The sequence below is a fragment of the Cherax quadricarinatus genome, chromosome 57 (assembly GCF_038502225.1).
Source record: "Cherax quadricarinatus isolate ZL_2023a chromosome 57, ASM3850222v1, whole genome shotgun sequence".
NCBI classification, from domain to species: Eukaryota; Metazoa; Arthropoda; class Malacostraca; order Decapoda; family Parastacidae; genus Cherax; species Cherax quadricarinatus.
Window position 1 is genome coordinate 26,388,465 of NC_091348.1, and position 23,040 is coordinate 26,411,504.

The 23,040-nt window shown below is 46.2% G+C and overlaps 1 protein-coding gene across 1 annotated transcript in view; it reads left to right on the plus strand.

Moving 5' to 3' along the window:
* The window catches only part of LOC128693431 (protein amalgam-like), a 137,004-nt gene that overhangs the window by 99,082 nt on the left and 14,882 nt on the right, over positions 1–23,040 (plus strand). Inside the window, exon 7 of the mRNA XM_070097447.1 lies at positions 6,694–6,867. Within this exon, the coding sequence (XP_069953548.1) occupies positions 6,694–6,867 (174 nt within the window). The remainder of the gene's footprint in view (positions 1–6,693; positions 6,868–23,040) is intronic.

Genomic DNA, 23,040 nt, shown 5'->3' on the forward strand with positions numbered 1-23,040 from the left:
ACGACGGGCGGGGATAGAACCCGTGATCAGAGGGTCATAAAAATTGAGACCGACGCGTTAGCCAACGGGCAACCTGTCCCAGTGGCTACCGCGTCGGTCTGGAGTTTTATGACTCTCTGATCGTGGGTTCTATCCCCGCCCGTGGTATAGTTTGATTACTGGAGTCACCAAGAAGCCAGAATCTTGGTCACTGGTCTCAAGACCGAAGAGTATCCAAAAAAGCCATCCTGAGTGAGTGCTTTTGTGCCCTTTTTAACCCATAGTCGAGGCCTCCCAGCAGTGACAACAGTTATCTAAATCTAGATAACGTGATCTAGATAATTAGATAACTAACCCACTGGGGAAGAGAGACAACTAGGCAAGTTATCCCTACAGGAGGGATACCAAACTAGATACATTTGAATGCTGCGCCATCAAGTGAGGAATCTTTGCGAATCAATAATTTCTGCCTCATTTCCCAGCGTATCTCGGGTGATTTGCATTTGTTCTTAACAGTTTAATATAACACAACTTCCTCTTTCTTCCCTTTTTCCCTTTTCCTTTCTCTTTCTCTCTTTCTCTCTCTGTTTCGCTCATTCTTTCCCTCCCACTTAATATGGGTATTTTCTTAAGAATGTTATTGAGTGTTGATGCATGTGAATACAAGTGGAATACTGAATGTAAGCTGACCAGTGGTACTACAAAAACAGTTGTTAAAAATACAATTTTGTAAATGCATTTCAGCCATTGGTGAGTTATAAGTCACAGGAAACATAAAGAATTAGGAGTATACACACACACACAAATAACCCGCACATAAGAGAGAAGCTTACGACGACGTTTCGGTCCGACTTAGACCATTGACAAAGTCAATGACTTTATCAATGGTCCAAGTCGGACCGAAACGTCGTCGTAAGCTTCTCTCTTTTATGTGCGGGTTATTTGTGTATCGTTCCAGTCACGGTATTGTGCCTTTCTGTTATTTATACACACACCACAAAGGGTCGTGCGAACGTCAAGTTTGGTTCGCTGAAGGTCAGGCACTGGGGGTCAAGCTCAGGAACTGGGGGTCAGGCTCAGACACTGGGGGGTCAGGCTCAGGCACTGGGGGGTCAGGCTCAGGCACTAGGGGTCAGGCTCAGGCACTGGAGATCAGGCTCAGGCACTGGGGGTCAGGTTCAGGCACTGGAGATCAGGCTCAGGCACTGGGGGTCAGGTTCAGGCACTGGAGATCAGGCTCAGGCACTGGAAGTCAGGCTCAGGCACTGGGGGGTTCAGGCTCAGGCACTGGGGGTGTCAGGCTATTGTAATTTGTACTCTCTGTGTTGATCTAATATATATGCAACTGACTCTGATAAGAAATACATTGATCTATTTGCTGTATAATGTAATCGATTCTGTCATCAGTTGTATAAAAGCTGAAGAACCAAACACAAAATTTGAATGGTTGTATTTTAGCCTCAAACATTAAAAAACACCCAATGGAAGTTTTTCTGGGACAAACATTTTAACATTTAGAAATACCATAATGTAATCATCATGGGAGATATTAACTTTAAAGGAATTAAATGGAATATTTTTAAGTAATTCAGGACTGCTCTTCCAATCAGTTTGCGACTGAAACAATCATAATGAACACCCTACTTAACCGATTTCTGACAAACAAGGAAACCTTAATAAATAATCTCAGCTCTGGGAAGAGCTGGGAATAAGTGATAAGAAATCTATTGCATTTAACCTTTACAAAATGTTTGGCCATTACACAATAATCAAAGGAGAGAGAAGCTTATGGCGACGTATCAGATCAACTTGGAGATTTATTTACAAGTCACACTAATACACGAAAGTGAGGGAGCCAGTATATATAGGAGAGGGGAGGCAGGAAAAACTAGAGAGAGGAAGAACTAGAGAGAGGAAGAACTAGAGAGAGGAAGAACTAGAAGTTTAATTACAAGAATACTGCAGTTATGGCACCTAGATTTTTAGCTACTTGGAGTGTGTGGATAAAACACTACTTGGCTAGTTTCGATTCTCTTTTTTTTTTAAAAAGGTTGGATTACCGACAAATACCGTACGAAGGATTTATGTGCAGAGGAAACCTTCATTTTAAGACGTCTTCTGGCTTGGTGACAAGTAATGGATGTCCGTATGGTGACACTGGTAGGTCCGTGGTTCGATCCTTGACACTGGTGGAAATATCGGGGCGTGTTTCCTTAAGACACCTGCTGTTCCTGTACGTCTAGCAGTAAATAGGGTACCTGGGTGTTAACCGACTGGTGTGGTCGCATCCTGTAGACAAAATTAGCTTAATTTGCCCGAAATGCTCCGTATAACCGGGGGCTTTCTATATAGTACGTCACTGATATCAGCTATGGTCTGTATAAATTGTATCATGTACTTATAGAAATAAAGATGATTGCTAATAAGTTTGTCTTCTCTCATTCTTAATGTGTAATTTTTTGAGTTTAAGAAATCTAGTCACGGAACGGGTGGGATGTGAACGCATACCCGGAGTATACCTGGAGAGGGTTTCCGGGGTCAACGCCCCCGCGGCCTGCCTTGAGACTAGGCATCGTGGTGGATAAGGGTCTGATCAACCAAGCTGTTACTGCTGGCCGCACATAAACCGACGTACAAACCACAGCCCAGCTGGTCAGGGACTGACTTTAGGTGTCTGTGCAGCGCCTTCTTGAAGACAACCAGGGGTCTATTGGTAATCCCCCATATGTATGCTGGGAGGCTCTTGAACAGTCTTAGGCCACTGGCACTTAATGTGCTGTCTCTCAGTGTACTCGTGGCACCACTGCTTTTCATTGGGGGAATGTTGCATCTCCTGCCGAGTCTTTCGCTCTCATAGGGAGTGATTTTCGTGTTCAAGTTTGGTACTAATCCCTCCAGGATTTTCCAAGTGTATATTCTCATGTATCTTTCTCGCCTGCGTTCCAGCGAATACAAATCAAGGGACTTCAAAAGTTCCCGGTAATTTAGGTACTTTATTATACTTATGTGTGCCGTGAAAGTTCTCTGAACATTCTCCAGGTCAGCAATTTCGCCTGCCTTGAAGGGGGTAGTTAGTGTACAGCAGTATTCCAGTCTAGAGAGAACAAGCTATTTGAAGAGAATCATCATGGGCTTGGCGTCCCTAGTTTTGAAGGTTCTCATTATTCATCCTATCATTTTCCTAGCAGATGAGGTAGATACATTATTGTGGTCTTTGAAGGCGAGATCCTCTAACATTATCACTCCAAATTCCTCCACATTAGTTTTTCGCTCTATTGTGTGGTTAGAATTTGTTGTATACCCTGAAACAGTTTTAATTTCCTCAAGTTTTCCATACGTGAGCAGTTGAAATTTCTCTTCATTGACCCTCATATTGTTTTCTGTGGTCAGTTTGAAGATTTGGTTGATGCCCGCTTTGAGTCTTGCGGTGCCTTCGATGGAGGACACTGTCATGGCAATTCGGGTGTCATCCGATATGAGGATGAGGAATAGCTGGGAGCAAGTACTGTGCCTTGTGGAATATAGTTTTCCACTGTAGCTGCCTCAGACTTTACTCTATTAACTATTACTCTTTGCGTTCCACTTGTTAGGAAGTTATAAATCCATCTACCAACTTTTCCTGTTATTCCTTTATCACGCATTTTGTGTGCAGTTACACCGTGGTTGCACTTGTCGAAGGCTTCCGCAAAGTCTGTGTATACTACATCTGTATTTTGTTTATCCTCAACAGCATCCAGGACTTTGTCATAGTGGTCCAGTAGCTGGGACATGCAGATCGACCTTCTCTAAACCCGTGTTGCCCTTTCAAAGATTTTTATGATATGGATTGTTAGTGCTATCGGTCTGTAGTTCTTTACAATTTCTTTACTGCCACCTTTGTGGAATGGGGCTATGTCTGTTGTTTTTAGTGAGTGTGGGATGGCCCCTGTGTCTATGCTCCCTCTCCAAAGAATGCGACATGGGCTTCTTGCAGTTCTTGATGAACACGGAGTTCTATGAGTCTGGGCCTGGGGCAGAATGCATAGGCATGTCATTAATTACCTTTTCGAAGTCTTCTGGTATTAGGATAATATCAGAGATTTTGAAAGGACCAAATTTTGGGTTTCTGAAATAAAAAAAAAAACTATTTAGATTGTCGACTCTTAGTCTAGTTAACGGCTCGCTGAACGCTGAGTCGTACTGGGACTTTAGCATCTCACTCATTTCTTTGCTGTCGTCTGTGTATGTCCCATCTCGTCAAAGCAGGGGTCCAATACTGGATGCTGTTTTCCCCTTAGAATCGGCATAAGAGAAGAAGTATTTCGGATTTCTTTCAATTTCCTTCATGGCTTTAAGTTCTTCCTGAGATTCTTGCCTCCTGTAAGATTCCTTAAGCTTAAGTTCGATAGTTGCTGTTTCTCTGACCAGTGCCTCCCTTCGAATTTCAGATATACTAGCCCTCACAGCAGCTCTGTGATTCTTCGCTTTCACCTGTATAGGGATCACCTCTCTCTTTTTAGTTTACATCTTACATCTCATTCTCTTTCTTAATGGAATGTGCCTTGATCAGACCTCATGTGCCATAGAGTTAGTATTTTCTAGGTAAAGTTTCGGATCATTTGCATAGCAAGTGAGTCTTAACCTCACAGGCCAGGTATCCTCTCTTAGAAAGAATGAAAAAACGGCTTCATAACAAAAACGAATTGCCCAAGTGAATGAACTCAGCAGTGATACAACTAAAATAACATAACCGCTAGGTCAGATAGAGGCGGCAAAATTGTTTTACGAGCGCAGTCGATTACAACGACAATATGGAAATCTTACAGAAATTTGATATATTTAAGCCTCTTCTACTTTCATTGAATCCTAAAGTTCACATGGAAAACAGTCTCCTTACAGCTCTTATTCCCACATTATAAACTCTGAAGATTTAATATGGGAAAATCTACAATCTCAGTTTGATCAACGAGAAAATTTAGCTTTTGGATGTAGAATCCTCGTTTACTATGATTCCATTGAAGGATGACTTTGAATTCAACAAAGTTCAACATTTTAATGCAGATTCCCACTAAAATATAAAGGAAATTATTACTTTCACAGAACTTTGTGTATCTTCTAATGAATTCTCCCGTAACAGAGACACGGGCAAGCAGAAATATAACTGTAGTATGAAAAGCCCAATATATCTAGTGTTTTCCAATCTTTAAGTGGAATATTTGGAGAAAAATCTACCCTCTTTCCCTAGTCTTATTTACAAGGGCAGATGTGAATCTGTTGGTGCCCTGTTGAGATGCCCAAATAAATTATTTCAATTACTGGGATGGTGCTGGTGGTGATAGATGGTGATGGTGGAGGTAAGCAATTGGATGGGTGGCATTGGTGTATTGGATGCTTGGTACCCCTTCCCCTGCAGTCCTATGTGAGGGTTATTTGTGTATTGGCTGATCTCCAACTCTCACCAACCTCAGAGCTCGACTTCCTCTCTCCCAAGGGATCACAACTCTCCCTTCATCCAGTCATCCATGTGGATGTATCCGGAAAAATGGCATGCAGTGACTCACGAAACAGTTATAACATGATGCCCACAAATCACGGAAAGGCTGAGGCAATCGTTTTATTACGATTTCGTGAGTCGCGATGGGAGCTTTGAGGGAACTTGAGCTAGAGCATACCACAGCCATGCTGGAGTGGGAGTCGTGTGATTTAGAGAGTAAGTGTTATATAAGAGGTCCGTGTAAATAACACACTCTGATTAGGGACTCCATTGCATCACCTCAGTAAGATGGAAACCCCAAAAAATACTTTGCTCTGACTATGTCTCTTTGGGCCAGGAAATCCACATTGACCATTCTGACCCCGTTTCTATGATCTATGGAATACTTCGGTATAAAAATCAATGTTCAGCTGCACTGAAGATGTCTTCATGACCCATGAAAGTTTATAAGAAAAACCTCAAAATGAGCTGTTCTGCTTATTTCATACTTCTACACAAGCAAATGGAGGTGAAAAAATGTAGAAGAAAGGGGAAAGAAAGGGGAAAGAAAGGGGAAAGAAAGGGGAAAGAAAGGTGAAAGAAAGGTGAAAGAAAGGGGAAAGAAAGGGGAAAGAAAGGGGAAAGAAAGGGGAAAGAAAGGGGAAAGAAAGGGGAAAGAAAGGGGAAAGAAAGGTGAAAGAAAGGGGAAAGAAAGGTGAAAGAAAGGGGAAAGAAAGGGGAAAGAAAGGGGAAAGAAAGGGGAAAGAAAGTGTTTCTGGTGATTTTACAAAATCTTTATTTTTGCTTTTAAAATTTGGTCTTTGAATTAAAAACATTTTGATTGTATACTTTTTTAAAAATTGATTGTACCTAAATTTATGTACTATTGTTTACGTGACCCAAATTTAGTGGTAGATATTTTGAAAATTATATATATATATATATATATATATATATATATATATATATATATATATATATATATATATATATATATATATATATATATATATATATATATATATATATATATATATATATATATATATATATATATATATATATATAATTCAATTAAATACACTAAATTTGAAAAAATAATTCCATTAATTACATACAAAAGGCCACTAAATACATACATAAAAAACTTTATCAAAAATAAAAATTATTAAGAAAATTACCCTCACAATTGACTCTCTTAATCAGAGAAGAAGACATACTGAAGCGGGTATTTCTGTTTTACATTCTCCTGGTACTTGCAGAGGTGGTGACGACCCTGCCATCCACCACCACCACTACTGCTACCACCACCGCCAAGACCACCACCACCACCACAGTGCCGCCACCACCGCCACTAGTCTACGGTGACTACGATGACAACGCCAAGAATTTAACAGCGCCGTTAGTGGTAAACACCTCGCCAAACATATCCAATGGTAAGTCAGTGATAGGTCTAAACCAGAAGTGAGATTCTTCATATCTTGTATATCATACATGTATCTGGAGACGGTGCTCCGTGGCCTGGTGGCAAAAGCTCTCTCTTCACACGGTGAGGGTCCGGGTTCGATTTCCGGCAAAGGGGTGGAAACATCGGACGTGTTTCCTTACACCGGTTGTCTATGTTCACCCATCAGTAAAATGGGTACCTAAGTGTTAGTTGACTGGTGTGGGTCGCATCCTGGGGACAAAACTGACCTAATTTGCCCGAAATGCTCAGCATAACATGTGACTTTCTGTATCGTACTATGTCACTGATGTCAGCTATGGTCTGTATACCTTGTACATGTACTTGTAGTAAATAAAGGTATTATTATTATTATTATTATTATTATTATTATTATTATTATTATTATTATTATTATTATTATTATTATTATTATTATTACATGTAGTGCTCTGGTAGCTGTTTAATATATAGTGATATCTTCGTCTGGGCATAAAGAGAATTACCAATAGTTCTTATTCGACTGAAGAAGCCTACTGTGTAGGCGAAACGTTTCGGAATAAAGTTGCCTAACTGTTGCCTATGTGTCTTACCTACCAACTCTATACATCCTTGGTTAGGCCTCATTTAGATTATGCTGCACAGTTTTGGTCACCTTATTACAGAATGGATATAAATTCTCTGGAAAATGTACAAAGGAGGATGACAAAGTTGATCCCATGTATCAGAAACCTTCCCTATGAGGATAGACTAAGGGCCCTGAATCTGCACTCTCTAGAAAGACGTAGAATTAGGGGGGATATGATTGAGGTGTATAAATGGAAGACAGGAATAAATAAAGGGGATGTAAATAGTGTGCTGAAAATATCTAGCCTAGACAGGACTCGCAGCAATGGTTTTAAGTTGGAAAAATTCAGATTCAGGAAGGATATAGGAAAGTACTGGTTTGGTAATAGAGTTGTGGATGAGTGGAACAAACTCCCAAGTACCGTTATAGAGGCCAGAACGTTGTGTAGCTTTAAAAATAGGTTGGATAAATACATGAGTGGATGTGGGTGGGTGTGAGTTAGACCTGATAGCTTGTGCTACCAGGTCGGTTGCCGTGTTCCTCCCTTAAGTCAATGTGACCTGACCTGACTAGGTTGGGTGCATTGGCTTAAGCCGGTAGGAGACTTGGACCTGCCTCGCATGGGCCAGTAGGCCTTCTGCAGTGTTCCTTCGTTCTTATGTTCTTATGTTCTTAATAGACCAAGAATTATAACTAGTTTATGTTAGATTGTCTCAAAGGACAGCCTGCTGGGAAGGAGACCGGTTTCTAACTGACACACAGAGAGGTGTGGAAGAATACGAATGTGTAGGCGGTCACAGGATACACCAGCCTACCATCATACACTTATAGTCATATTGCAATACCTGGCCTATAGACAGTTATGACATTATTGACAGAGACATAATTATTCAACGTTAAAACTTAATGTTTTGGATAAAGGAGAAAGTGTTGTAATGGGACACACAGAAGACAGTGTACTGTATTGTGTCTCACTGAAGTATGAGTGGGACACTGTGTCTCACTGAGGTAAGAATGGGACACTGTGTCTCACTGAAGTAAGAATGGGACACTGTTTCTCACTGAAGTAAGAATGGGACACTGTTTCTCACTGAAGTAAGAATGGGACACTGTTTCTCACTGAAGTAAGAATGGGACACTGTTTCTCACTGAAGTAAGAACGGGACACTGTGTCTCACTGAAGTGAGAACGAGACACTGTGTCTCACTGAAGTAAGAATGAGACACTGTGTCTCACTCAATGGGAAGTGTTGCACATTGGCTCTTTTCTCACCTGAGTGCTCTTAGTTCCTGCCCTTCTGCTCACTTTTCCGTTTCCTATTGTCATTCGTTTTCCAGGGTTTAGGTAAGTTCTTCCAGTATTAGCTTTTGCAGCTTATCATCTGTGGATGAAGCTAGAGTTCTCTGGCTACGTATTTCTCCACTGCCAACATTATCACTTTCCTCTAAGTACTTCATCATCCCTTTTCTTGCATTTCTAACCAACTCTAATTTCCAATAATCTTCACTCACATCCATGTATAGTCTACCCGTCTTTACACAAGGTTTATTCTTTTTTTTTCAACTGCTATTCTTCTTTATAAGTTTACATATATAAGGTATTTTGAAACTCGGAATATTGTAACCTCTAGCACCTAGCTGTTTCCTGTAGCATATTTTTGCCTATATCGTTTGTGTTTAAGATGATTGTTAAGTATAATCTTGCTGGGTTGTCTTCTTTCTCTCTTGTTGTGTCCTTGACATGCTGAAAAAAAATATTTTTGCATCACAGTTAGCATGAACGGGATGTTTACATCATCACCTGCTTCATGACGGTGAATCCCAATTCATCAGTTAATTTCTCTACGACTGAAATCTCCCATCATTAATAGCTTCATCACACACTGTTTCGTTGTTGTTTTCTTCTTCCTCTCTTGATCTCCTGTGGTTTGGTGGATTATTTTAGATTCCTTTTACAACCTAGTAAACTCATTCTCCAGTGTGTTTGGTATGAAATTCTTTAATTCACCTCTGTTTCTTTCTTTCATCTGCTCTAAACTTAAATTATAAGCAGTGCCTCTCTTCCCATATTTGTTTCCTCTTTCTCTGTCTCACGCTCGCTATCCTCTTGTGAATATTATATCTGTTACTATTTCAGTTCGATTCATCCATTGCTTATATGCCTCAAGTTGACTCTAATGTTCATTTTTTCCAGTCATTTCTGGTTTGAAATTGCCTCAACATTTATATACCTTACTTTGAGCTTCTTCACACTTTATCCTAGTTCCTTGCCCATGTGACATAAGGCGGAAGAGGGAGGTGGGAGAATGAATGACAGATTGTTTGAGGGCCTGGATAGGTGGGGGTTTTGAAGCTGGGATTTTAAGGGATTTTATGTACTGAATGAGATATTAATAATAAGAGATGAAGTGACAGTTAAGCTGTACAAAAGGGACCAGGGAAGATATGATAAGATTTATTTTGAGTTATCGTTATTGTGTGGTGAGGAGGGAGTGATCTTTGAGGTAGGGTTCCTGGAGGCTCAGCAAGAGGTGACATGCTGGTTTTCTCCTTCACTTTTCGCCTTCCTTGCTTATCTTCCCTGTGCAACACTATGTAAAACTTGTTCCCCAAACTTTTCCCTCTCCCTTAACAGTCAAATATATATATATATATATATATATATATATATATATATATATATATATATATATATATATATATATATAATCACTGTTTTTGTAGAGGTGCTCAGAACACAACAGTTTAAAAGTATATACGTATAAAGATACACAACATATCCCTCCAAACTGCTACTATCCCGAACCCCTCCTTTAGAGTGCAGGCATTGTACTTCCCATTTCCAGGACTCAAGTCCGGCTATATAAAAATAACCGGTTTCCCTGAATCCCTTCACTAAATATTACCCTGCTCACACTCCAACAGATCGTCAGGTCCCAAATACCATTCGTCTCCATTCACTCTATCTAACACGCTCTCGCACGCTTGTTGGAGGTCCAAGCCCCTCGCCCACAAAACCTCCCTTACCCCTTACTTCCAACCTTTACGAGGACGACCCCTACCCCGCCTTCCTTTCCCTACAGATTTATACGCTCTCCATGTCATTCTACTTTAATCCATTCTCTCTAAATGATCAAACCACCTCAACAACCCCTCTTCAGCCCTCTGACTAATACTTTTATTAACTCCACACCTTCTCCTACTTTCCACACTCCGAATTTTCTGCATAATATTTACACCACACATTGCCCTTAGACAGGACATCTCCACTGCCTCCAACCGCCTCCTCGCTGCTGCATTCACCACGAACGAGTGGTATTGATCAATAACAACACTGCGCTAGCCAAGGATTCGAACCCATGTTGCACTGGCCTGCGTCATGGTAAGCGAGAACAACGTAACGCTTTAAACCACAGGACCATCACACCAGAGTTCCTGTGGTTTAAAGCGTCATGTGGTTCTCGCTTACCATGAGGCAGGCCAGTAAAACAGGGGTTCGAATCCTTGGCTAGCGCAGTGTTGTTATTGATATATATATATATATATATATATATATATATATATATATATATATATATATATATATATATATATTTATATAAACACTGATCTCTGGCTGAAGGAGACTCGAACCTACGAACCTTAGGACAAGGTACGCAGTGCTTTACCAATCTACCCACACTGGACCAATACCTTGGCGTGTAGCATTCGCTACACGTTTGATCCAAGGCATCCAGCTTGGATCCAGGTTGCTGCTTACCATAACCCCCAAGTCTTTTTCGCATTCTGTATGACCAAGGCAGCCAGCTGAAAGCTGGCTGCCTTGGATCAAACGTGTAGCGAATGCTACACGCCAAGGTATTGGTCCAGTGTGGGTAGATTGGTAAAGCACTGCGTACCTTGTCCTAAGGTTCGTAGGTTCGAGTCTCCTTCAGCCAGAGATCAGTGTTTGTGTATATTTCGCATGCTCTCGCGAATTCCTTGCATATATATATATATATATATATATATATATATATATATATATATATATATATATATATATATATATATATATATATATATATACATACATATATATATATATATATATATATATATATATTTGTGTTGCGTCTGACAGTTAGGTTAGGTTGACAGTGTTTTATTTGCCCCGGAAGTGTCATCCAATAATCTTAAAATGTGCCATCCGTTGTACTGCCTGCCGAAATCTGGTTCACTTAGCGATCCTTCCTCTCTCTATCCCTCCCATCCTGGTCTTCTCTATCCCTCCCATCCTGGTCTTCTCTATCCCTCCCATCCTGGTCTTCTCTATCACTCCCATCCTGGTCTTCCCTATCCTTCCCATTGTGGTCTTCTCTATCCTTCCAATCCTGGTCTTCTCTATCCCTCCCATCCTGGTCTTCTCTATCCCTCCCATCCTGGTCTTCTCTATCACTCCCATCCTTGTCTTCTCTATCCCTCCCATCCTGGTCTTCTCTATCCCTCTCATCCTGGTCTTCTCTATCCCTCCCATCCTGGTCTTCTCTATCCCTCCCATCCTGGTCTTCTCTATCCCTCTCATCCTGGTCTTCTCTATCCCTCCCATCCTGGTCTTCTCTATCCTTCCCATCTTGGTCTTCTCTATCCCTCCCATCCTGGTCTTCTCTATCCCTCCCATCCTGGTCTTCTCTATCCCTCCCATCCTGGTCTTCTCTATCCCTCCCATCCTGGTCTTCTCTATCCTTCCCATCCTGGTCTTCTTTATCCCTCCCATCCTGGTCTTCTCTATCCCTCCCATCCTGGTCTTCTCTATCCTTCCCATCCTGGTCTTCTCTATCCTTCCCATCCTGGTCTTCTCTATCCCTCCCATCCTGGTCTTCTCTATCCTTCCCATCCTGGTCTTCTCTATCCCTCCCATCCTGGTCTTCTCTATCCCTCCCATCCTGGTCTTCTCTATCCCTCTCATTCTGGTCTTCTCTATCCCTCCCATCCTGGTCTTCTCTATCCTTCCCATCCTGGTCTTCTCTATCCCTCCCATCCTGGTCTTCTCTATCCTTCCCATCCTGGTCTTCTCTATCCCTCCCATCCTGGTCTTCTCTATCCTTCCCATCTTGGTCTTCTCTATCCTTCCCATCCTTGTCTTCTCTATCCCTCCCATCCTGGTCTTCTCTATCCCTCCCATCCTGGTCTTCTCTATCCCTCCCATCCTGGTCTTCTCTATCCTTCCCATCCTGGTCTTCTCTATCCTTCCCATCCTGGTCTTCTCTATCCTTCCCATCCTGGTCTTCTCTATCCCTCCCATCCTGGTCTTCTCTATCCCTCCCATCCTGGTCTTCTCTATCCCTCTCATCCTGGTCTTCTCTATCCCTCCCATCCTGGTCTTCTCTATCCTTCCCATCTTGGTCTTCTCTATCCCTCCCATCCTGGTCTTCTCTATCCCTCCCATCCTGGTCTTCTCTATCCCTCCCATCCTGGTCTTCTCTATCCCTCCCATCCTGGTCTTCTCTATCCTTCCCATCCCGGTCTTCTCTATCCTTCCCATCCTGGTCTTCTCTATCCCTCCCATCCTGGTCTTCTCTATCCCTCCCATCCTGGTCTTCTCTATCCCTCCCATCCTGGTCTTCTCTATCCTTCCCATCCTGGTCTTCTTTATCCCTCCCATCCTGGTCTTCTCTATCCCTCCCATCCTGGTCTTCTCTATCCCTCCCATCCTGGTCTTCTCTATCCCTCCCATCCTGGTCTTGTCTATCCTTCCCATCCTGGTCTTCTCTATCCTTCCCATCCTGGTCTTCTCTATCCCTCCCATCCTGGTCTTCTCTATCCTTCCCATCCTGGTCTTCTCTATCCCTCCCATCCTGGTCTTCTCTATCCCTACCATCCTGGTCTTCTCTATCCCTTCCATCCTGGTCTTCTCTATCCCTCTCATCCTGGTCTTCTCTATCACTCCCATCCTGGTCTTCTCTATCCTTCCAATCCTGGTCTTCTCTATCCCTCCCATCCTGGTCTTCTCTATCCCTCCCATCCTGGTCTTCTCTATCCCTCCCATCCTGGTCTCCTCTATCCCTCCCATCCTGGTCTTCTCTATCCCTCCCATCCTGGTCTTCTCTATCCCTCCCATCCTGGTCTTCTCTATCCCTCCCATCCTGGTCTTCTCTATCCCTCCCATCCTGGTCTTCTCTATCACTCCCATCCTGGTCTTCTCTATCCATCCAATCCTGGTCTTCTCTATCCCTCCCATCCTGGTCTTCTCTATCCCTCCCATCCTGGTCTTCTCTATCCCTCCCATCCTGGTCTTCTCTATCCCTCCCATCCTGGTCTTCTCTATCACTCCCATCCTGGTCTTCTCTATCCTTTTAATCCTGGTCTTCTCTATCCCTCCCATCCTGATCTTCAATATCCCTCCCATCCTGGTCTTCTCTATCCCTCCCATCCTGGTCTTCTCTATCCCTCCCATCCTGGTCTTCTCTATCCCTCCCATCCTGGTCTTCTCTATCCCTCCCATCCTGGTCTTCTCTATCCCTCCCATCCTGGTCTTCTCTATCCCTCTCATCCTGGTCTTCTCTATCCCTCCCATCCTTGTCTTCTCTATCCCTTCCATCTTGGTCTTCTCTATCCCTCCCATCCTGGTCTTCTCTATCCCTCCCAATCCTGGTCTTCTCTATCCCTCCCATCCTGGTCTTCTCTTTCCCTCCCATCCTGGTCTTCTCTATCCCTCCCAATCCTGGTCTTCTCTATTCCTCCCAATCCTGGTCTTCTCTATCCCTCCCATCCTGATCTTCAATATCCCTCCCATCCTGGTCTTCTCTATCCCTCCCAATCCTGGTCTTCTCTATCCCTCCCATCCTGGTCTTCTCAATCCCTCCCATCCTGGTCTTCTCTATCCTTCCCATCCTGGTCTTCTCTATCCTTCCAATCCTGGTCTTCTCAATCCCTCCCATCCTGGTCTTCTCTATCCTTCCCATTGTCAGCATAGTTGCTGATCCTCCTTTACATGTGTTGTATGCATAGATTAGATGAGCATTATAGTTCCATCCATGTGCTTTATATAGAAGATCCCTAGTAGGCCGAGTGACTGTATGACGTCACGGGATACAGCATGAGTCAGTGAGACGAGCTGCCTCCCTCTCAGTCGACGCATAGGCATAGAAGAAGGCGGAACACGGTAGGCTGGGCTCCCTCCATCTCCCATTACCACAGTCTGACAATATAGCGTTACCATCCAACAAGTGAGTTTACCTTATCCATCAATCTCCTACCGAACCCCACACGACACCATCCTGGTCTTCTCTATCCTTCCCATCCTTGTCTTCTCTATCCCTCCCATCCTGGTCTTCTCTATCCCTCCCATCCTGGTCTTCTCTATCACTCCCATCCTGGTCTTCTCTATCCTTCCCATCCTGGTCTTCTCTATCCTTCCCATCCTGGTCTTCTCTATCCTTCCCATCCTGGTCTTCTCTATCCTTCCCATCCTGGTCTTCTCTATCCTTCCCATCCTGGTCTTCTCTATCCCTCCCATCTTGGTCTTCTCTATCCCTCCCATCTTGGTCTTCTCTATCCCTCCCTGGAGACCTGGAGAGAGTTTCGGGGGTCAACGCCCCCGCGGCCCGGTCTGTGACCAGGCCTCCTGGTGGATCAGCGCCTGATCAACCAGGCTGCACGCAAACCAACGTACGAGCCACAGCCCGGCTGATCAGGAACTGACTTTAGGTGCTTGTCCAGTGCCAGCTTGAAGACTGCCAGGGGTCTGTTGGTGATCCCCCTCATGTGTGCTGGGAGGCAGTTGAACAGTCTCGGGCCCCTGACACTTATTGTATGGTCTCTTAACGTGCTAGTGACACCCCTGCTTTTCATTGGGGGGATGGTGCATGGTCTGCCAAGTCTTTTGCTTTCGTAGTGAGTGATTTTCGTGTGCAAGTTCGGTACTAGTCCCTCTAGGATTTTCCAGGTGTATATAATCATGTATCTCTCCCTCCTGCGTTCCAGGGAATACAGGTTTAGAAACCATCTTGGTCTTCTCTATCCCTCCCATCTTGGTCTTCTCTATCCCTCCCATCTTGGTCTTCTCTATCCCTCCCATCATGGTCTTCTCTATCCCTCCCATCCTGGACTTCTCTATCCCTCCAATCTTGGTCTTCTCTATCCCTCCCATCTTGGTTTTCTCTATCCCTCCCATCCTGGACTTCTCTATCCCTCCCATCTTGGTCTTCTCTATCCCTCCCATCTTGGTCTTCTCTATCCCTCCCATCCTGGACTTCTCTATCCCTCCCATCTTGGTCTTCTCTATCCCTCCCATCCTGGACTTCTCTATCCCTCCCATCCTGGACTTCTCTATCCCTCCCATCCTGGACTTCTCTATCCCTCCCATCCTGGTCTTCTCTATCCCTCCCATCTTGGTTTTCTCTATCCCTCCCATCCTGGTCTTCTCTATCCCTCCCATCTTGGTCTTCTCTATCCCTCCCATCTTGGTCTTCTCTATCCCTCCCATCCTGGACTTCTCTATCCCTCCCATCTTGGTCTTCTCTATCCCTCCCATCCTGGACTTCTCTATCCCTCCCATCCTGGACTTCTCTATCCCTCCCATCCTGGACTTCTCTATCCCTCCCATCCTGGTCTTCTCTATCCCTCCCATCTTGGTCTTCTCTATCCCTCCCATCCTGGTCTTCTCTATCCCTCCCATCTTGTTCTTCTCTATCCCTCCCATCTTGGTCTTCTCTATCCCTCCCATCTTGGTCTTCTCTATCCCTCCCATCTTGGTCTTCTCTATCCCTCCCATCATGGTCTTCTCTATCCCTCCCATCCTGGACTTCTCTATCCCTCCAATCTTGGTCTTCTCTATCCCTCCCATCTTGGTTTTCTCTATCCCTCCCATCCTGGACTTCTCTATCCCTCCCATCTTGGTCTTCTCTATCCCTCCCATCTTGGTCTTCTCTATCCCTCCCATCCTGGACTTCTCTATCCCTCCCATCTTGGTCTTCTCTATCCCTCCCATCCTGGACTTCTCTATCCCTCCCATCCTGGACTTCTCTATCCCTCCCATCCTGGACTTCTCTATCCCTCCAATCTTGGTCTTCTCTATCCCTCCCATCTTGGTTTTCTCTATCCCTCCCATCCTGGACTTCTCTATCCCTCCCATCTTGGTCTTCTCTATCCCTCCCATCTTGGTCTTCTCTATCCCTCCCATCCTGGACTTCTCTATCCCTCCCATCTTGGTCTTCTCTATCCCTCCCATCCTGGACTTCTCTATCCCTCCCATCCTGGACTTCTCTATCCCTCCCATCCTGGACTTCTCTATCCCTCCCATCCTGGTCTTCTCTATCCCTCCCATCTTGGTCTTCTCTATCCCTCCCATCCTGGTCTTCTCTATCCCTCCCATCTTGTTCTTCTCTATCCCTCCCATCTTGGTCTTCTCTATCCCTCCCATCTTGGTCTTCTCTATCCCTCCCATCCTGGTCTTCTCTATCCCTCCCATCTTGGTCTTCTCTATCCCTCCCATCTTGGTCTTCTCTATCCCTCCCATCCTGGTCTTCTCTATCCCTCCCATCTTGGTCTTCTCTATCCCTCCCATCTTGGTCTTCTCTATCCCTCCCATCTTGGTCTTCTCTATCCCTCCCATCCTGGTCTTCTCTATCCCTCCCATCTTGGTCTTCTCTATCCCTCCCATCCTGGTCTTCTCTATCCCTCCCATCCTGGACTTCTCTATTCCTCCCATCTTGGTCTTCTCTATCCCTCCCATCCTGGTCTTCTCTATCCCTCCCATCCTGGTCTTCTCTATCCCTCCCATCTTGGTCTTCTCTATCCCTCCCATCCTGGTCTTCTCTATCCCTCCCATCCTGGTCTTCTCTATCCCTCCCATCTTGGTCTTCTCTATCCCTCCCATCCTGGTCTTCTCTATCCCTCCCATCCTGGACTTCTCTATCCCTCCCATCCTGGTCTTCTCTATCCCTCCCATCCTGGTCTTCTCTATCCCTCCCATCCTGGACTTCTCTATCCCTCCCATCCTGGACTTCTCTATCCCTCCCATCCTGGTCTTCTCTATCCCTCCCATCTTGGTCTTCTCTATCCCTCCCATCCTGGTCTTCTCTGTCCCTCCCATCTTGGTCTTCTCTATCCCTCCCATCCTGGTCTTCTCTATTCCTCCCATCTTGGTCTTCTCTATCCCTTCCATATTGGTCTTCTCTATCCCTCACATCTTGGTCTTCTCTATCCCTCCCATCCTGGTCTTCTCTATCCCTCCCATCCTGGTCTTCTCTATCCCTCCCATCTTGGTCTTCTCTATCCCTCCCATCTTGGTCTTCTCTATCCCTCCCATCCTGGTCTTCTCTATCCCTCCCATCTTGGTCTTCTCTATCCCTCCCATCCTGGTCTTCTCTATCCCTCCCATCTTGGTCTTCTCTATCCCTCCCATCCTGGTCTTCTCTATCCCTCCCATCTTGGTCTTCTCTATCCCTACCATCCTGGACTTCTCTATCCCTCCCATCCTGGACTTCTCTATCCCTCCCATCTTGGTCTTCTCTATCCCTCCCATCGTGGTCTTCTCTATCCCTCCCATCCTGGACTTCTCTATCCCTCCCATCCTGGACTTCTCTATCCCTCCCATCCTGGACTTCTCTATCCCTCCCATCCTGGTCTTCTCTATCCCTCCCATCTTGGTCTTCTCTATCCCTCCCATCCTGGTCTTCTCTATCCCTCCCATCTTGGTCTTCTCTATCCCTCCCATCCTGCTCTTCTCTATCCCTCCCATCCTGGTCTTCTCTATCCCTCCCATCCTGGTCTTCTCTATCCCTCCCATCCTTGTCTTCTCTATCCATCCCATCCTGGACTTCTCTATCCCTCCCATCCTGGTCTTCTCTATCCCTCCCATCCTGGTCTTCTCTATCCCTCCCATCCTGGTCTTCTCTATCCCTCCCATCCTGGTCTTCTCTATCCCTCCCATCCTGGACTTCTCTATCCCTCTCATCCTGGTCTTCTCTATCCCTCCCATCCTGGTCTTCTCTATCCCTCCCATCCTGGACTTCTCTATCCCTCCCATCCTAGTCTTCTCTCTCCCTTCCATCCTGGTCTTCTCTATCCCTCCCATCTTGGTCTTCTCTATCCCTCCCATCCTGGTCTTCTATATCCCTCCCATCCTGGTCTTCTCTATTCCTCCCATCCTAGTCTTCTCTATCCCTCCCATCCTGGTCTTCTCTATCCCTCCCATCCTGGACTTCTCTATCCCTCCCATCCTGGTCTTCTCTATCCCTCCCATCCTGGTCTTCTCTATCCCTCCCATCCTGGACTTCTCTATCCCTCCCATCCTGGTCTTCTCTATCCCTCCCATCTTGGTTTTCATCCTGGTCTTCTCTATCCTCCCATCCTGGTCATCTTCCTGGTCTTCTCTATCCCTCGCATCCTGGTCTTCTCTATCCCTCCCATCCTGGTCTTCTCTATCCCTCCCATCCTGGTCTTCTCTATCCCTCCCATCCTGGTCTTCTCTATCCCTCCCATCCTGGTCTTCTCTATCCCTCCCATCATGGTCTTCTCTATCCCTCCCATCCTGGTCTTCTTGTCCCTCCCATCCTGGTCTTCTCTATCCCTCCCATCCTGGTCTTCTCTATCCCTCCCATCCTGGTCTTCTCTATCCCTCCCATCCCTTCTCTATCCCTCCCATCCTGGTCTTATCTCTATCCCTCCCATCCTGGTCTTCTCTATCCTCTCCCATCCTGGTCTTCTCCATCCCTCCCATCCTGGTCTTCTCTATCCCTCCCATCCTGGTCTTCTCTATCCCTCCCATCCTGGTCTTCTCTATCCCTCCCATCCTGGTCTTCTCTATCCCTCCCATCCTGGTCTTCTCTATCCCTCCCATCCTGGTCTTCTCTATCCCTCCCATCCTGGTCTTCTCTATCCCTCCCATCCTGGTCTTCTCTATCCCTCCCATCCTGGTCTTCTCTATCCCTCCCATCCTGGTCTTCTCTATCCCTCCCATCCTGGTCTTCTCTATCCCTCCCATCCTGGTCTTCTCTATCCCTCCCATCCTGGTCTTCTCTATCCCTCCCATCCTGGTCTTCTCTATCCCTTCCCATCTTGGTCTTCTCTATCCCTCCCATCCTGGTCTTCTCTATCCCTCCCATCCTGGTCTTCTCTATCCCTCCCATCCTGGTCTTCTCTATCCCTCCCATCCTGGTCTTCTCTATCCCTCCCATCCTGGTCTTCTCTATCCCTCCCATCCTGGTCTTCTCTATCCCTCCCATCCTGGTCTTCTCTATCCCTCCCATCCTGGTCTTCTCTATCCCTCCCATCATGGTCTTCTCTATCCCTCCTCTCATCCTGGTCTTCTCTATCCCTCCCATCCTGGTCTTCTCTATCCCTCCCATCCTGGTCTTCTCTATCCCTCCCATCCTGGTCTTCTCTATCCCTCCCATCCTGGTCTTCTCTATCCCTCCCATCCTGGTCTTCTCTATCCCTCCCATCCTGGTCTTCTCTATCCCTCCCATCCTGGTCTTCTCTATCCCTCCCATCCTGGTCTTCTCTATCCCTCCCATCCTGGTCTTCTCTATCCCTCCCATCCTGGTCTTCTCTATCCCTCCCATCCTGGTCTTCTCTATCCCTCCCATCCTGGTCTTCTCTATCCCTCCCATCCTGGTCTTCTCTATCCCTCCCATCCTGGTCTTCTCTATCCCTCCCATCCTGGTCTTCTCTATCCCTCCCATCCTGGTCTTCTCTATCCCTCCCATCCTGGTCTTCTCTATCCCTCCCATCCTGGTCTTCTCTATCCCTCCCATCCTGGTCTTCTCTATCCCTCCCATCCTGGTCTTCTCTATCCCTCCCATCCTGGTCTTCTCTATCCCTCCCATCCTGGTCTTCTCTATCCCTCCCATCCTGGTCTTCTCTATCCCTCCCATCCTGGTCTTCTCTATCCCTCCCATCCTGGTCTTCTCTATCCCTCCCATCCTGGTCTTCTCTATCCTTCCCATCCTGGTCTTCTCTATCCCTCCCATCCTGGTCTTCTCTATCCCTCCCATCCTGGTCTTCTCTATCCCTCCCATCCTGGTCTTCTCTATCCCTCCCATCCTGGTCTTCTCTATCCCTCCCATCCTGGTCTTCTCTATCCCTCCCATCCTGGTCTTCTCTATCCCTCCCATCCTGGTCTTCTCTATCCCTCCCATCCTGGTCTTCTCTATCCCTCCCATCCTGGTCTTCTCTATCCCTCCCATCCTGGTCTTCTCTATCCCTCCCATCCTGGTCTTCTCTATCCCTCCCATCCTGGTCTTCTCTATCCCTCCCATCCTGGTCTTCTCTATCCCTCCCATCCTGGTCTTCTCTATCCTTCCCATCCTGGTCTTCTCTATCCTTCCCATCCTGGTCTTCTCTATCCCTCCCATCCTGGTCTTCTCTATCCCTCCCATCCTTGTCTTCTCTATCCCTCCCATCCTGGTCTTCTCTATCCCTCCCATCCTGGTCTTCTCTATCCTTCCCATCCTGGTCTTCTCTATCCCTCCCATCCTGGTCTTCTCTATCCCTCCCATCCTGGTCTTCTCTATCCCTCCCATCCTGGTCTTCTCTATCCCTCCCATCCTGGTCTTCTCTATCCCTCCCATCCTGGTCTTCTCTATCCCTCCCATCCTGGTCTTCTCTATCCCTCCCATCCTGGTCTTCTCTATCCCTCCCATCCTGGTCTTCTCTATCCCTCCCATCCTGGTCTTCTCTATCCCTCCCATCCTGGTCTTCTCTATCCCTCCCATCCTGGTCTTCTCTATCCCTCCCATCCTGGTCTTCTCTATCCCTCCCATCCTGGTCTTCTCTATCCCTCCCATCCTGGTCTTCTCTATCCCTCCCATCCTGGTCTTCTCTATCCCTCCCATCCTGGTCTTCTCTATCCCTCCCATCCTGGTCTTCTCTATCCCTCCCATCCTTGTCTTCTCTATCCCTCTTATCCTGGACTTCTCTATCCCTCCCATCCTGGTCTTCTCTATTCCTCCCATCCTGGTCTTCTTTATCCCTCCCATCCTGGTCTTCTCTATCCCTCCCATCCTGGTCTTCTCTATCCCTCCCATCCTGGTCTTCTCTATCCCTCCCATCCTGGTCTTCTCTATCCCTCCCATCCTGGTCTTCTCTATCCCTCCCATCCTGGTCTTCTCTATCCCTCCCATCCTGGTCTTCTCTATCCCTCCCATCCTGGTCTTCTCTATCCCTCCCATCCTGGTCTTCTCTATCCCTCCCATCCTGGTCTTCTCTATCCCTCCCATCCTGGTCTTCTCTATCCCTCCCATCCTGGTCTTCTCTATCCTTCCCATCCTGGTCTTCTCTATCCCTCCCATCCTGGTCTTCTCTATCCCTCCCATCCTGGTCTTCTCTATCCCTCCCATCCTGGTCTTCTCTATCCCTCCCATCCTGGTCTTCTCTATCCCTCCCATCCTGGTCTTCTCTATCCCTCCCATCCTGGTCTTCTCTATCCCTCCCATCCTGGTCTTCTCTATCCCTCCCATCCTGGTCTTCTCTATCCTATCTTGGTCTTCTCTATCCCTCCCATCCTGGTCTTCTCTATCCCTCCCATCCTGGTCTTCTCTATCCCTCCCATCCTGGTCTTCTCTATCCCTCCCATCCTGGTCTTCTCTATCCTTCCCATCCTGGTCTTCTTTATCCCTCCCATCGTGGTCTTCTCTATCCCTCCCGTCCTGGTCTTCTCTATCCCTCCCATCCTGGTCTTCTCTATCCTTCCCATCTTGGTCTTCTCTATCCTTCCCATCCTGGTCTTCTCTATCCCTCCCATCCTGGTCTTCTCTATCCCTTCCTTCCTGGTCTTCTCTATCCCTCCCATCCTGGTCTTCTCTATCCCTCTCATCCTGGTCTTCTCTATCCCTCCCATCATGATCTTCTCTATCCTTCCCATCCTGTTCTTCTTTATCCCTCTCATCCTAGTTTTCTCTATCCCTCCCATCCTGGTCTTCTCTATCCATCCCATCCTGGTCTTCTCTATCCCTCCCATCATTGTCTTCTCTATCCATCCCATCCTGGTCTTCTCTATCCCTCCCATCTTGGTCTTCTCTATCCCTCCCATCCTTGTCTTCTCTATCCCTCTCATCCTGGTCTTCTCTATCCCTCCCATCATGGTCTTCTCTATCCTTCCCATCCTGTTCTTCTTTATCCCTCTCATCTTGGTCTTCTCTATCCCTCCCATCCTGGTCTTCTCTATCCCTCCCATCCTGGTCTTCTCTATCCCTCCCATCCTGGTCTTCTCTATCCCTCCCATCCTGGTCTTCTCTATCCCTCCCATCCTGGTCTTCTCTATCCCTCCCATCCTGGTCTTCTCTATCCCTCCCATCCTTGTCTTCTCTATCCCTCCCATCCTGGTCTTCTCTATCCTTCCCATCTTGGTCTTCTCTATCCCTCCCATCCTGGTCTTCTCTATCCCTCCCATCCTGGTCTTCTCTATCCCTCCCATCCTGGTCTTCTCTATCCCTCCCATCCTGGTCTTCTCTATCCTTCCCATCCTGGTCTTCTTTATCCCTCCCATCGTGGTCTTCTCTATCCCTCCCGTCCTGGTCTTCTCTATCCCTCCCATCCTGGTCTTCTCTATCCTTCCCATCTTGGTCTTCTCTATCCTTCCCATCCTGGTCTTCTCTATCCCTCCCATCCTGGT